A 17,039-nucleotide genomic window follows, 5' to 3' on the forward strand; every position below is an offset into this window, starting at 1 on the left:
CTAGAAAACTAAATGTATGTTTTTTTATTGGACAAGTTCAGGTAGTAGTACTTCCCAGTTTCTAAATGTTTTCTCCCTGCTGTCCACAATACAATGTACCCTAAACACAACTTTCCAACCCCTCCTATTACCCACTGACTATTCAGCGGGAGAACTGGACAAAACTAATAAGATAGTTGACATTTCCACTTTTTCATACTCATGTCAGTCTCTCCATAGGGATCTCTCCATTTCATCGTATTGACATTCATCCTCCTCGCCACGGAGATAAATCGCACTGGGTTTGTGTTTATTGATAAGAGTAATCTTTAAATTTCAACCTTTGGAGTTGACACAACGAAGACAGCCAAGGCTTTGGGGGGGCTGCAGTCAGGCTGTGTCAGCCAGTCTCCATGGCCAAAGCTGGGTTCACAGAGTCTAAAGTATATTTTGACATCTTTCTCCATGTCTGTGCAACTCTGGGATTGAATTGTGCATGTCGGAGAGATGCTTTGTGGCCCAAGGCACAACAGACCCAGAAACAAAAGTAAACATAACAATCCTCTCCCCTAACAGCCGTCCTTTGCAGCAATCATGACAGAAGCCATACTTGGTCAGTTTGTATCTGTTTTCTGAAGCCATCTGTTGTATCATTGATTTACCTCTACAATGGTTTCAAGGCAGCCAATGAAAATGTGTTTATGAATAGCAGAATTGGCAGTTTATGAAAGCCTATTGAAAAGCAGTTATTGTGCATAGGGTAGACCTACAACCCAAATAGTGCAGGTTTGTATGCCAACTAAAAACTGGTACCGGTAATTGCAATTTTATGGGGTTGCATTTAGCGACTTAATATAACCTATCTGCATGTGTACAGGACTCCAAATGTATTCACTTGATGGGATAAGGATTATGGAGGTATTGAGATAGATATCTCTATCATGAACAACCCAATGGGGGACTGTAGAGAGCCATAGGAGCAACAATCATTTATTTAGGAGTTTGATCTGTGTTCCTCACTTATTAAAGGAGGCAGGGGGCTCAGGTGTGGTGGCTGCATCCTTGGCAACCAAACTTCGCAAGTCAGTGTTTCTGAGTTAACGAGCTTCAAAACATAGCAACCGTATTGACCATGTAAATGAATGGAGACCACAAAAAGATGAATTAAATAACATTTACTTGCTCCAAAACATCACAAGACATGGCGGTACAGATGACAGACAACAGGTATGAGGAAAAACAACAAAAGCAATCTGAATACATATACAGCAGCACCTCTTGGTCTATACAGAACATGGGGCAATCTACTAGACAGGTGGCTGCACTTGGGAATAGTCACTAAAACATACAAAAAATATTGAGCAGCAAGTTTCAATCTTAATACAACAGACCAGAGGCCAAAGATATGATTGAGAAAAGAGTTTAGGACTCTGAGGAAATGATCACGCTTTAAAGTATGTACACAGCAAATAAAACAGAAAAAAAGGGGGTAAATGTAGTCAAAAAGCCCAGAGGGGAAGATGAGATGACAGGGAAAAATACTGTTAAGGCTCAAGTGTAATTGCAGTTCCCATCAGAAGTCAAGAGGTAATTGTTATCACAATCAAAATGTCAACCAGATTATTCTTCAGACTCAGAACTCGATCATCACTGACCAATCATAAACTTAAATTTCCATGCAAACAGTCCAAGGCAGACCGAGTAAACACCTGTTGTTAAGAGTCACTGGACACTCCAGCATAGTAACACTTCAGATAGAACTTAACGGTGAGCACAGGCACAGGCACAGCCTGTCATCCAGACTGGCTTCTCCTGGACTGGAAAACTGTATGGTAATTCTAAAAACTGTTTCATTTTGTCAACAATCAGTGTGAAACTGCCAAGCAAAATTTTATTTCAGTTTAGCCCCCCTGAGGATAAACAGCCCCCCCTGCTGGTCTACAGGGGAGGGACAGCCACAGGGGAGCCAGCCTAGCCATGGATCATTAATACATTATAGTACAGTTATTTAAATGTTTAGGCTCTGGTCACAGGTGTCCCGATAGCTATTATAATATGCAGAAAAGAAAGTCTGGAAAAGGCACAGCAACCATCCCCTCTCCACCGAACGAACAAGATCAATCAGGTGCGGTGGTGGTTGAAATGAAAATACTAATTCAGCAGTCAACGAGCTCACGTCAACACAGAATATACAAAATTCTGCAGAGTACAGATTGGAAAACCAAAAAAAAAAAACAGGTGAGAACAGAGCAGAAATTCAACAAACCTGGAGAATTGTGACCCACCCGTGCCCTCCAAGTGCAACACTAAACATTCAGTGCAGAGAATGGGCTCCCTAAACGAGATGGAGGGGTGGATAGACAAAATGGAGAGGTGGAAGCGTCTAGGGTTGAAAACAGCATATTCCAGACAAGTTTTTCAGTAAGGTGGCAGTTTTTCCAAAGGACAAAAGACAGACAAATGCAGTACTGCTACACAGAGTTCTACATGAATCCAAGTAAAGGCGGCCTGAATCCTGTCCAGACAGTCAGTATTACACCAGTACATAAAACCCGTCAAACAAACGAATGAACTATATACACAAATATCGGGGAGGCAAAACTTTAAAAAAATAGAAACCAGTTGACACCATCACAAAAGGAAGAAAAAAAAACTAAATGAAAAAAATATATATACATATACACTAAGGAAAAAAGTGTTCAACCAATGAAGGGAATACGCAGCGAAAAAAAAGTAGACCTGTAATTAGATTTTACAATTTTCTTATAGTACAAGATAACTCCCAGTTTTTAAACAAAAGATTTCCTGATGGGTAAAAAAATAAGACATTAAAAATCAAAAAGGTTCAAACTTAATTTACAAACACACTGAAATCATATATTTACCAAAAAAACACATCAAAACTCCCTTTCACTGGCACACATTGTTATGACCTGATAAGCGACAGGCTGCACCCCCAGCGCCCTCCAGGGGTCACTGGCAGGAAAACAAGTGAGAGACCACAGGACCGCCAAGCCCAAACCTAAATGCTGATTGGAGGAGCTCAGGGGGAAATGGAGCCCTGAGCCACATCCTGGCTGTTAATTGGCAACTCATACAGGAAGCTTTGATTGGTTTACATTAGAAGATACGCTTGCGTTTCAGGTAGGAGTCAGCATAGTGGCCCCCCAGGCCCTGGGAGTGTTGGCCCACGTAGCCCCCTTCTGGGCTGGGCTCTGGAGACGGGATCAGACACTTGTGACCACCAATGGGAGACTGGAGGGGGCAGAGACATCATACAAATCACTGTCAATGCCATGCCAATGCCAAAAATGGGGACAGAACAGGAAATGGCAGACAAACAGACAATGACTAAGAGGTGCACTGACCTTCATCCCCAGACCAGATGGGTATGTGTTAGAGTGGCTCACAGGAGGCATGCCCACAGCCTGAACAGACAAACAGTGTTCAGTGATCAACCCAAAACAGAACCACAAAGCATTAGTCTCATCTAAAAAGGAACAATATGTACATTTTATTTCCAGTACAGACGGAAGGCTTTAGTGGAGTGCGCTCAAACAAAATATGCAATATCGAACATTCTCCCGTACGCATATGCCCTCACAGGGTTCTGCTACGAAATCTCTGCAGGAAACGTCGCCGCCATTTTATTTGTCATTGTTCTGCAAGCATGGCTACTGTGGTGATGCTACAATGCGCGGCTATAAGCATATCGGAAAATGGTGTTGTCCGCTTCTGTTCAAGTGGACCAAGGACACGCAGATTAAGAAGCCAATAATTTCGCTTAACATTTTCAGTTTCAGCCAAACTGTGTTTCATAATGCAGATTGTCCCCAACATGATGGGTGCTAGGCTAGCCAACACATCCAACTTCTACATGCTGAGAAGACATCTCCATTAAGTCTAAATAACAGAGGTCAGCCTTTATTCTTTGATCAGACACATTACGCAACACTCATATCCTTGCCTCATAACCTTCCTGCTCTGCCAATCAATATATCAGAAATAAACACCCAAGGTGACAGTCAATGTACGGCAATGTACTGTAGCGTTGGCTAACGCAGAACTGCGGTGGTACCTTCCGCTGGCAGCTACAGCACACAGGCAATTAAATCTGTTTATTACATTGGGAAGAAGCAGAGAGTGCATGTCTAAGCAGCAGTGGGGGCGGGAGTCAGCGTGGGCATACCTTGTTGAGATGGCTGGAGGGGAGGCTGCTGGGGCCGGGTGCCACCAAGCTGTAGTAGGAAGACGAGGGCGGGCTGGGGGGGTAACTGTAGTGGGAGGAGGCCTGCTCACTATAGCCGGGGTGGCCAAACAGCTACAGAGACGTTCATTATGTTATTCTATGCTGCACGCACAGTTGTACATGTATATATATATTTTAAAAAAGACTACGAAGGGGAGTGGAGATTGAAAAGGCAAGAGATGCCACAATTTGAAGGCTGGATGTGAATAGTGGAGATGGTATAGTGTCTCTTACCTGCTGTCCGAACCCTGCCAGAGATCCAGTGTCCAGAGCCTCCTGCTGTTCATACAGATGGGCCAGAGGGTCCTGGGGAGAGAGGAGCCAAATGCCATTAAACCTGCTGCTCATGTAACTAAGGGTTAAGATCGTACCATACGCTTATTCCACAGCTTCAAAAAGTCTGCACAAATTCAAGCTTTTTGGTGCCGCATCTGGCTAGTACGTTGTTAAGCGGGCAGTCACGTGTTTGCGAGGCAGAGGACCCTAGGTTCAAGCCATTGTGAGGACCGTGTAGCCAGACAGGGAGGAAGTGGTGAGATAAGCAGGCCCACTGTGTTCCATCACACCTGCATGACACACTAGAAAAGTCCATGTACTGACCACTGGGCAACCACAGAGTTAGAAAACCCACCTGTGGCCACAATGACCTTAACCAAGGCAGCAGTATCCTCGGACATCAAATAAACATCAATGACCAGGCATTCTATCACAACACCATCCAGATTAGCCTGGCCAAGCAGTAGGGCTAGACGGTAAAGGTTAGAGGATAAGGGGGACCTACCTGGTGTATTGGGGGGTAGTCTGGGGTGTAGGACTCCTGGTAGCGCAGGCTGTAGTTAGAGTGGATGCTCTGTGTGCGCTGGTTGGATGAGTTGCCTAGCGCTGGCCTCTTCCTGTAAGGGTGGGGTCTGCAGTTGGCGCCTGAGTGAAGGATGGCAGGAATGGAAAAGGTCAAACAAACCCTATGGGTCAGTACTGGGACGGAATCAGAAAGCAGAGCCAGACTCCACAGGCTGCAGACAGTAGGAGGGGCGGCTCACCTGAGGATGGGAACAGGCTGTGGACATTGAAGAAAGGGTTCTGGGGAAGATTCACATCTTTGGGAGGGTGTCCTAGTATGGACACCTATGGAAGAAAACATCAAGTACCCTGATTAAATGTCATGTAAAGAGGCACTAGTCGATGACTTGAGCATCCCTGCTGGTAGAGACAATATTAGAAAAGAATACAAGCATTTTAATCATCATCATACCCCAGGTGCTGTAAGCCCTTCTGCCCCCATCATTCCACCCAGGTAGGACATAGACATGCCCTGGAGGGTGGGGGAGGGGTTCTGGGAGAAGCTGGTGGGAGACACTCTGCCCAGGGGGCGACCCATAGAGTGGGGGTTAATGGGGCCCATAGGGTCTGACTGGAGGCCCAGGGATGGAACCACACCGCCTGGGGACAGGAAACAAACACCTTCTTAATATAAGAAACACCTCATCAAGACACTGTAGAGGAGGGCCCTGAGATTTCACTGAAAATCAATCATCAAGGCAATATCAATACTAGTGATAAACACAGCAAATAACCTAACTGTAATACGTACTGCCCAAATTCACTACGTGTAAAGAAGCTGTAATGTAAACATCACTAACAGACCAGCAGGGCTAGAATAGCATTCACATGCTCAGCATCAAAGTAGAACATTGCTGTATGTATGTGATAAACAAGCCAAACTAGAGAAATGGCTACTAGTGAGTTGTATTGGTAATACAAATAGACTTTAGTCATGCCAATACAGCATTCTGCATTGAGATGAATGGAAGGCCAAACCTTGAGGCAGGTCTCCCAGCAGATGGACACCCTGCTGGAGAGGCAGAGCAGCCAGAAGGTTGTCCCCCATCAGTCCTGCCTGTTGGAGGAGAGGACATGAGGTTAGCCACACAGCTGGGTGGGTTACACGCAATGCCTCAGTGACCCACAAGATGCTAAACCAAATATGTACCTAAGTCACATTTCCAAATGATGTCAGTCACCAGAATTCACACTAAGACAAAAAAAACAACAACAAAAAAACAGCAGCACATCACTATTACTAGAAAAGCACCACTCAAAAAGACAACAGAAAGAAACATTTCCCCAAAGGAGAGCACATACCAGCTCTGGTTTAGGGAGCAGTCACTTCACAACAAACCTATATCTACCACACACACGGCTCAGTGATCACTCACACATGGAAGTAGTCCGTTCTCTTTATTGTGCAACACCTGAGCCCAGAGAAGATGATTCCCCAAAAAGACTTGCTGATAGTAGAGGAGGAGAGAGAATAAAGTAGCACAAGTGTGGATGGGAGAGACTAATGAACCAACATAAGAGGGGAGGGGAGCTGGAGGAGAGAGAGCGGTGGTTACTACTGTACCTGTTGGACTTGGGCCTGGTTCTGGAGGAGGAGCTGGAGCAGAGCAGCGGAGAGGGCAGGGTTAGCCAGCAGCGGCATGGTGGGGGAAGCACCAAGGAGACCTGCAGAGAGACCATTTGACCTTAGGACCATGCATTAAAGGCGCAATATGCATCCTTGTTGCTAAAATTCAAATAGTTAGCCTAACATCAGTTTGTGACAAAACAAGCAGTGTACAGAATTATTGTGCCATCTAAACTACTGTGAAATATATTTTCAATAACAATAAATTGTATTTTCAGCTATTTGAAGCTGGTGTACAAAACCGAAAGTAACAGACAAAAAATAATGGGAATCCTGCTTCTTAAACTTGCTTTAAATGAGAATTGCAATTGTATAACTCACATTTCTATGTGAATTTGTCAAGTCTCCGAAAAAGTAAAATATAGTTGGTTGGTAGCTGCTGTACTTAATTTCGGCTACTGATTGCAGTCTGCCAGTTTGGCTTTATACATAGCTTGGGCTTTGTCGAGTAAGGCTTAAACTATGTATTTAGATTGTAGTTAGGTACTATAGGTAGGCATCGTGGGCTGTATATTATTAAGTAGTATAGGTAGGCATCGTGGGCTGTTGTGGGTAGCTGTTGTGTAGTTATTGTAGGTTACTTTTGTATTCGGCGGTGCCGGGTGTAGCACGAAGCTAGCTAGCTAACTCACCTCCTGGATTAGCTGGCGAGTTGCTATTAGCAACGGTTGCAACTAAAAACAATATCCTTTTAGCCAGCTACATTCGTTCGCAGCGACGCCGTTTTTCAAACAAAGTCAACACAGTAGCCATTGCTAGCCAGCCAACACTACCAGCTGGCTGTACTGTGGTAGCTAAATACAATATCTTTGTGCTAGCTACCCAACGTTTAATCATTGCTGCGTTATGAAAGGTAAGCTTGGCTTCTTATATGGTGTTGAGTAAAGCTTAAACCATGTATTTAGATTGTAGGTAGGTATTGTAGTTTTTTATTATAGGTAGCTTACTCAGGTAGTTATTGAAGGTTATTGTAGGTAATTATTGTAGGTAAGGACTGTATTCGGCGGACCCCGGCGAAGCACGAGGCTAGCTTACCCACTACTTGGACCAACAAAGCTAGCTAGCTAGCTAGCGGGTAGCTACTGGTAACTTTTTGCAACTGTGGTTAATTGTTTCCAATGATATTTCATGCTTAAGAGTACCTGTGATTGAGCCAGCTAGCTGCTACCATTCAGCTGTTTTTCTAACCTCATCCGAGGCATTAACGTTAGGTGGTTGGTAGCTGCTGTACTTAATTACAGCTACTGATAACAGTCTGCTGTAGTTTACAACAATTCTAATTTCTAAAGTGGAAGTTGGGAGAGTTTTACTCGGGTGGTTCAGTGAAACAATTATAGTTTCTGAGGTGGAAGTTGGGAGAGTTATATATATATATATATTTTTTGGTGAGGGAGGCCTGCTCTCTGCTTTCCCTGATGTTTAGTTCATTTCATTCCGATCTCCTCTGCATTATTGTAGCCATCTGCTGCAGCCTGTCAACTATGCCTCTGCCTATCCCTGTTCTCTCCTCTCCGCACAGGCTACACAAACGCCTCACACCGCGTGGCTGCTGCCTCTCTAACCTGGTGGTCCCTGCACGCACCACACACCTGGAGTTCCAGGTCTCAGGCAGCCTCTGGAACTGCCGTTCTGCCGCCAACAAGGCTGACTTCATCCCAGCCTATGCTACCCTCCAGTCCCTCGACTTCCTGGCGCTGACGGAAACATGGATTACCACTGAAAACACTGCTACTCCTACTGCTCTCTCCTCGTCTGACCATGTGTTCTCGCATACCCCGAGAGCATCTGGTCAGAGGGGTGGTGGCACAGGAATCCTCATCTCTCCCAAGTGGTTATTCTCAATTTTTCCCCTAACCCATCTGTCTATCTCCTCATTTGAATTCCACGCTGTCACAGTCACTAGCCCATTTAAGCTTAATATCCTTGTCATCTATCGCCCTCCAGGTTCCCTTGGAGAGTTCATCAATGAGCTTGACGCCTTGATAAGTTCCTTTCCTGAGGATGGCTCACCCCTCACAGTTCTGGGGGATTTCAACCTCCCCACGTCTACATTTGACTCATTTCTCTCTGCCTCCTTCTTTCCACTCCACTCCTCTCCTCTTTTGACCTTACCCTCTCACCATCCCCCCCCACTCACAAGGCAGGCAATACGCTTGACTTCATCTTTACTAGATGTTGCTCTTCTACTAATCTCACTGCAACTCCCCTCCATGTCTCCGACCACTACTTTGTATCCTTTTCTCTCTCGCTCTCCTCCAACACTACTCACTCTGCCCCTACACAGATGGTAACGCGGCGCCGCAACCTTCGCTCTCTCTCTCCCACTACTCTCTCCTCTTCCATCCTATCATCTCTTCCCTCTGCTCAATCCTTCTCCCTCCAATCTCCTGATTCTGCCTCATCAACCCTCCTCTCCTCCCTTTCTGCATCCTTTGACTCTCTGTGTCCCCTATCCTCCCGGCCGGCTCGGTCCTCCCCTCTAGCTCTGTAGCTTGATGACTCATTGCGAGCTCACAGAACAGAGCTCCGGGCAGCTGAGCGGAAATGGAAGAAAACTAAACTCCCTGCCGACCTGGCATCTTTTCACTCCCTCCTCTCTACATTTTCTTCATCTGTTTCTGCTGCTAAGGCCACTTTCTACCACTCTAAATTCCAAGCATCTGCCTCTAACCCTAGGAAGCTCTTTGCCACATTCTCCTCACTGCTGAATCCCCCCCCCCCCCCTCTCTGTGGATGACTTTGTCAACCACTTTGAAAAGAAGGTTGACGACATCCAATCCTCGTTTGTTAAGTCTAATGACACTGCTGGTCCTGCTCACACTGCCCTACCCTATGCTTTGACTTCTTTCTCCCCTCTCTCTCCAGATAGAATCTTGCGACTAGTGACTGCAGGCCGCCCAACAACCTGCCCGCTTGACCCCATCCCCATCCTCTCTTCTCCAGACCATCTCCGGTGACCTTCTCCCCTACCTCACCTCGCTGATCAACTCATCCTTGACCGCTGGCCATGTCCCTTCCGTCTTCAAGAGAGCGAGAGTTGCACCCCTTCTCAAAAAACCAACACTCGATCCCACTGATGTCAACAACTACAGACCAGTATCCCTTCTTTCTTTTCTTTCCAAAACTATTGAGCGTGCCGTCTTTAGCCAACTCTTGCTATCTCTCTCAGAATGACCTTCTTGATCCAAACCAGTCTGGTTTCAGGACTGGTCATTCAACGGAGACTGCTCTTCTCTGTGTCACGGAGGCTCTCCGCACTGCTAAAGCTAACTCTCTCTCCTCTGCTCTTGTCCTTCTAGACCTGTCTGCTGCCTTTGATACAGTGAACCATCAGATCCTCCTCTCCACCCTCTCCGAGCTGAGCATCTCCGGCGCGGCTCACTCCTGGATTGCGTCCTACCTGACCGGTCGCTCCTACCAAGTGGCGTGGCGAGAAGCTGTCTCCGCACCACGTGCTCTCACCACTGGTGTCCCCCAGGGCTCAGTTCTAGGCCCTCTCCTTTTCTCCCTATACACCAAGTCACTTGGCTCTGTCATATCCTCACATGGCCTCTCCTATCATTGCTACGCTGACGATACACAACTAATCTTCTCCTTTCCCCCTTCTGATAACCAGGTGGCGAATCGCATCTCTGCATGTCTGGCCGACATATCAGTATGGATGACGGATCACCACCTCAAGCTGAACCCTGGCAAGACGGAGCTGCTCTTCCTCCCGGGGAAGGACTGCCCGTTCCATGATCTCGCCATCACGGTTGACAACTCCGTTGTGTCCTCCTCCCAGAGTGCGAAGAGCCTTGGCGTGACCCTGGACAACACCCTGTCGTTCTCCGCTAATATCAAGGCGGTGACCCGATCCTGCAGGTTCATGCGCTACAACATTCGGAGAGTACGACCCTGCCTTACACAGGAAGCGGCACAGGTCCTAATCCAGGCACTTGTCATCTCCTGTCTGGATTACTGCAACTCGCTGTTGGCTGGGCTCCCTGCCTGTGCCATTAAACCCCTACAACTCATCCAGAATGCCGCAGCCTGTCTGGTGTTCAACCTTCCCAAGTTCTCTCACGTCACCCCCCTCCTCCGCACACTCCACTGGCTTCCAGTTGAAGCTCGCATCCGTTACAAGACCATGGTGCTTGCCTATGGAGCAGTGAGGGGAACGGCACCTCCGTACCTTCAGGCTCTGATCAGTCCCTACACCCAGGTGAGGGCATTGCGTTCATCCACCTCTGGCCTGCTGGCTCCCCTTCCTCTGCGGAAGCATAGTTCCCGCTCAGCCCAGTCAAAACTGTTCGCTGCTCTGGCACCCCAATGGTGGAACAAGCTCCCTCACGACGCCAGGACAGCGGAGTCACTCACCACCTTCCGGAGACATTTGAAACCCCACCTCTTTAAGGAACACCTGGGATAGGATAAAGTAATCCTTCTACCCCCCCCCCCCCCCCCCCCCCCAAAAAAAAAAGTATAATTGTAAAGTGGTTATCCCACAGGCTATAGGGTGAATGCACCAATTTGTAGTCGTTCTGGATAAGAGCGTCTGCTAAATTATGTAAATGTGCCCTTGAGCAAGGCACTTAACCCTAATTGCTCCTGTAAGTCGCTCGGGATAAGAGCGTCTGCTAAATGACTAAAATGTAAATGTAAAATGTAAACTCATTCCACAGAGTGTCTGCATGTTTTGGCTCCTCCTTTGTACTTGATTGATGAATTAAAGTCACTAATTAGTAAGGAACTCCCCTCACCTGGTTGTCTAAGTCTTAATTGAAAGGAAAAACCAAAAACCAGCAGACACTAGGCCCTCCATGAATGAGTGACACCCCTGCTTTAAAGCATTAAAACCAGGGTAAGAGACTCGTACCATACATTTTCTTCCTTTAGGAAATGGCGTGATCTTACTCACCTTGTTTCCTGCCCTGGGTGAGGGGGTTGAGCAGCATCTTGAGGGTGGCAGGGTTACTGAGGCCTGTGAGGATCTGCATGGCTGTGGGCTCAGGGAGGAGACCTTTCCCTCGGTTCAGGGCCTGTGGAGGGGGAAGGGGAGGAGAGCCAATCAGGGACAGATGTTTCGCCAAAGTAACATAAGGGAGTAATAGTTGCAACATATGGTCTGGTAAGGCAACCAAGAAGTCTTCACCATGGTCTGGGCAGCGATGAGGGCAGCCAGCATGCTCCTTCCCGGGGGTCCAGGGGCACAGAAGGAGACCCGGATGTGGGTCCCACCTAGCGCCCTGCCGTCAACCTCTCGCTGCACCTGCTCAGCCATCTCTGCCGAGGAGAACTCCAACATCGCAAACCGCCGGAAACTACCATCCTGGCCCTGAGCCAACTGAATAAAGGAAAATGAAGTTTAATATGCTTTCTTATGCACTCAGTCCAAAACAAAACTAATCACTGTAAGCCTTGGTTCTGCCAAATCAACTACATTAACTTAATTCTACATTTAAATATGTTTACATTTACGTCATTTAGCAGAGGCTCTTATCCAGAGCGACTTACAGTTAGTGAATACATTTATTTTTTTTATACTGGCCCCCCGTGGGAATCGAACCCACAACCCTGGCATTGCAAACGCCATGCTCTATCAACTAAGCTACATCCCTGCCGGCCATTCCCTCCCCTACCCTGGACGACGCTGGGCCAATTGTGCGCCGCCCATGAGTCTCCCGGTCGCGGCCGGCTGCGACAGAGCATGGATTCGAACCAGGATCTAGTGGCACAGTTAGCACTGCGATGCAGTGCCTTAGACCACTGCGCCACTCAGGACACCTGAGTGTTTACACATATAGAAGAACTCAGTAATAAACATCTTGACATTGTTAAAAACACCATCCACACACACTATGATACAAAACATTTCTTACATCAATTAGTAGAAAGGAGTATTTGATACGATGGTAGAGATAGTAGGTGGGATTAAACTGAATCATGCCCAGAGGCATTCTGGAATATTCTCTCTCCAGTTTGGAACAACTACTTCTGGAGTCTCAATGTTTAAAAGCAATTACCAATCAATTCTCTCCAGTTTGTCTAACTACAAGAAGGCAATAAACAATGCATCCCTTGTTTATCAAGACCAAGTGAGCTATGAAAAAATAATGAGCTTCATATTCCAGAGTTAACAGCTCTCCAACCTGGCCAATAGTTAAAAATTGCCTCACTCATGCTATTATGCAACAGCTTTTTGCCAGACCTCGAACTACTGTGCCCTATAGGTATATGAATGACTGTGTGCTTGTGTGTATGTGTGGTGCCAAAAGGACACTGCTCTGTCTCATTCCAGAAAGGCCTGTAGGTCAGGTGGTCGTCACCATAGAAACCAGCAATACTCATTGCTATAGAAACAGAGTGGCCACAGGAAAAGCAGGTCAAAGGTGAGGGCTCTAAAGCCAGCTTCATTAAAAAATACTCAATCTATATCCACCTCCTTTATGTGAACTGCCCAAGACCCTTTCATCACTACAGATGCCCCATGTTTCATGATAACACAACCAACTGAACCTTGTAGCACAGCTACCTCAAACACTACATTCAACAGATGTGTCAAACACACTTGCTCAGTGTAAACCAAAAGCAGTGTTTCTCCTACATACCATAGCAGCGGTGCACTGCCATTAAACCATGGCCGCCACTGCAAAAAATATAATACATTCAAAAACGTTTTTCTATAAGAATAATAATTCAGGATGCTAAAATGTTTTCAGTGTAAACTTAAATGACTAAAACCAGATATATAGTACGTAGACAAGATAATGGCGCAATATATTTTAAAATAAGATCTTTGAGAACTAACAAATCACCAAAGTAAAAATGTTGTTATGTTTGAGTCACCCAGATAGCGTAAGAACAAGGCATTAGCAATGGCAAAGTGTATAATTGCAGGAAATTAGCTTTAAAACAGCAAAATTGTGTTTGTGTGAGAGAGGGCGTTGGAGTTCCTGTGTGCCCGCATGTGACCGACCTGGCAGAAGATGGGTGTGTGCGTGTCAGCCAGGGCATTGCGGAGGTCCTGGGCGGTCAGCAGGCTGGGGGGCAGACGGTCTACACAGAGACACCTGGAGTGCAGCAGGGGGTAGGTGAGGGAGCCCACCTCAGTCCAGTGGACATACAGCATCCTGGAGCCCAGCTGCTTCCCCAGCAGCTCAGACTTGGCCCTGGCCGCAGAGTCCTTCTTCATGTACTCGACGAAGCCGTAGCCCTTTGAGTGGCCAGTGGAGGCGCTGTGGACCAGGAAGCAGCGCTCCAGGTTCCCAAAGGGTCTCACCAGCTCCACAAACTGCTGCTGGGTGAAGGCGTGGGGCAGGTTGGCGATGCACAGCAGCGCGTCGGTGGGCTGCAGCTGCACAGAGATCTCCCGCTCCCGCAGAACGTGTTGGTGGAACTCTTTAATGGCACATTGTGCCTGCTCCCCATTGAGCAGTGTGACGAAGCCTGAGGGGAGAGAACATGCGCTAAGACCTTGTAATGGACTATGTGGAAGATTACAGTCACAACGAGGGAGAGCGAGACAAGCTCAAAGTAGGAAGAGAGTAGAGGAATTTGTTTGCCTAGGTCTGTCAGAGAGCCTGCTGCAGTGCTGACACCAATTAGTCTTACTGTGATTTACATTTTAGTCTGTTTTTTAACCTACCTGTTCCCTTGTATTTGTCCACAAAGCAGTACTTCAAGTCATAGTTGCTCAGCAGCTCATGTACCTCCTGAAAGGGAGAAAGTGTGGTTAGCTACAATCAGTGTTTCCCCTATAATTTATTTCAGCAGCATTCTCCGGCCAACATTTTTAAAAGCCCTCCTTGGCCACAGAGATCATTTTGCTGTTTTGAAGCTAATTTCCTGCAATTCTACACATTTTGCCAGGGCTTATGCAGTGTTCTTATGCCATATGAGTGACTCAAACATAACAAAATCAATGGGGGCCCATGCCATGACATTTGTTATTTTAGATTCTCCCGGTCTAGTTTTTATTTTTGTGATTTTATCATATTTGTTGGCATGGCAGCAACGATTTAGCAGTGGCACCCTCTGCTGCTAAATTAATACCATTACTATAAGAAATTAAATGGTTATTCTCCAACTACCACAGACCACTAAAAAAAATACACATGATATGTCTAGATTAGTACAGGTCTACTTTTAACCATACAATGGTGTTTGTTGTAGAATTGTAGGCATAAATTATGCCTAAAATTAAGTGTTAGACACACCAATCACTTGAAAACATGACAAACGAACGTGATGTGTGAACATCCCTAAGCTAAAGCCATCTGTTGTGTTGCTCCATCTACATGTCTACTTTTATTCACTGACCATCTTTTCCATTCATTTGGGGTCGAGGCATGTTGCGATCAGTTTTTTAAAATTTCCAATTGGGGGTAGTGTGACATTGTTAAGCGCTTTCCACAACAATATTTGATTATACACAATCTGTGGTAACTACATTCTCATCATTATTGAGCAAAACAACTTCGGATGATTGTCTTGCTTACAAACAGGTGTCTTTGCTAATATGAAACAAAATCAAAGTCATCCCCAACTATAGGGCCATTGGGGGGGGAAGAATTGCCCATTCATTGCGGTAGGAGAAATGTTCCACAATGCTTTGCCTGTTCCACAAACGAATCGCAATGCTGTCTAGCATTTTCTGAAAGCGGCTACGTTGTTTCTACACCTTCAACCTTTTGTCACTGCAACTCACGTTCCCATCTCGAACTCCCAATATGCACCCACGCAAACAATGACACGCGCACAGGCCACAGTTCCCCACGAGTCAAGCATGTTCCAACAACTTTGTGTGCAAATGTTACAGGGCCATGAAGCTTATGTCTCAATTAGGGAAATTAACTGAAAATCAGTTGACAGACTTTTGAACCATTCACGTCCAATGTATGTCAATCCATAGTCTGACAATTCCTAGTCAAAACAAAACGTTTTGTTAAGGTTAGCGACTAGCATTGCCTTGCCGCACGAGGATTTTTCCAATTCTGCACTTCAACTTGTCCATCAACCACGCGTGATTATGATGGAGTGGGCAATTGCAGCCAGGCCGTGATTAACAACCAAACATCACCTACCACGTACCAGATACTTTGAGACCTCATAAATCCCTAAATGTATTCGCGACATAATTAGGAACGACAATTAGGTAGCAAATCATGAACATGCAAGTTAGCTAGCATAGTTTCCTAGTAGCTAACAAAGCTAACGTTAACATAAGCTAGTTAACTAGATAGACATCACCAAAAGCCAACGAACAGTTAAATTACTAGTAATATATCAATTTCATGGCAAGGTAATTACATTTTTTATATTTATTAGATTAACCAGCTGTAGCCTGGATTTGGCATGTGATGAAATTACTACTATACCAACTAGCGAACGTTCACCCCTAGCCGAGTTGACCATCGTTAGCTTCCTAACGTTAGTGAAAACTAAAAAAGTTTAGCAAACTTACCTGATTGCTAACATCGGATGGCAGGTTTTTAATTATGATTTTCCGGCGATTGTAAAACTCTCGACGAGTTCTGTCCAAGCGACTCTCAATCTCTTCAGGGCTAAGCGTCGTCAACTCTTCATCGACCCTTCGCTGACACTCGTTGTCCGGTGTTGATGTATCCCCATCACTGGGCTCGAGTTCGGGGTCTCTGGATACCCAATTATCGTGTTCGACAGCGGGGTCATAGTTTTCGTGAAGTGGACGGCTAGCGAAATTGGGCCCTGCATTTGGGTTTTCTTCTCTGGCAGCTGCGCTAACGGACACAGCGGCCGCCATCACTTTTGCTTGGAAGTTTTCTGAAACTGACAACACCGTCAGATTTGAGCAGTTTAAACAATACACACATGGCCGCAACTCGGTTTCTAATTGGACGAGAGGATGCATTTTTTTTATTCCACGTCTACGTCATGAACGGGCCGGGTAGTGGTTGTACTGTAGCTTGCCTGTCATAAATCAAAACCAGTGACGCCCACTGCAACTTCAATAAACCAACACGATCCAGTACATACTTTTATTACCAGTATGAAAATATGGAGAAAATCACTATATAATTTCTGATTCAATAGAAGTTGAGGTATTTTCATTACATTCAGCTGTGTATGTCCCTGATTGACAGAGGAAAATAGATTTTATTTAGGAAAACCTCAACTAATTGGGAAAATATATAAGCCTAAAATCTAATTAGCTTTCGCCTCAAGGCACACTGGACCTTCGCATGTTTATCATACCACATCTGAGTAGGCAGTTTGCTCAAGTTGATAAACAGAAGAGGACCTCCCTTTGCTTTGCACTCAATCCTCTTTTTCTGAATAAATACACAAATGGGTCATTTACATTAGGTGAAAGTGTTACAAATG

At 45.8% G+C, this 17,039-nt stretch overlaps 1 protein-coding gene across 1 annotated transcript; it reads right to left on the minus strand.

Moving 5' to 3' along the window:
• Window positions 1-1,139: 1,139 nt before the first annotated feature.
• On the minus strand, window positions 1,140-16,458 carry LOC311146972 (ribonucleoprotein PTB-binding 1-like; the record flags this gene model as incomplete). The annotated part of the gene is made up of 14 exons (XM_084183583.1): window positions 1,140-3,234; window positions 3,348-3,407; window positions 4,169-4,300; window positions 4,463-4,534; window positions 5,010-5,149; window positions 5,269-5,353; window positions 5,481-5,668; window positions 6,047-6,125; window positions 6,633-6,733; window positions 11,596-11,716; window positions 11,830-12,021; window positions 13,654-14,123; window positions 14,323-14,389; window positions 16,141-16,458. The coding sequence occupies 14 exons, from the start codon at window positions 16,456-16,458 to the stop codon at window positions 3,100-3,102; spliced, it is 2,160 nt and encodes a 719-aa protein (XP_084039709.1). The 3' UTR covers window positions 1,140-3,099.
• Between the last annotated feature and the right edge of the window lie 581 nt (window positions 16,459-17,039).

The sequence above is a fragment of the Coregonus lavaretus genome, assembly GCF_964263955.1.
Source record: "Coregonus lavaretus genome assembly, chromosome: 2".
NCBI lineage: Eukaryota > Metazoa > Chordata > Actinopteri > Salmoniformes > Salmonidae > Coregonus > Coregonus lavaretus.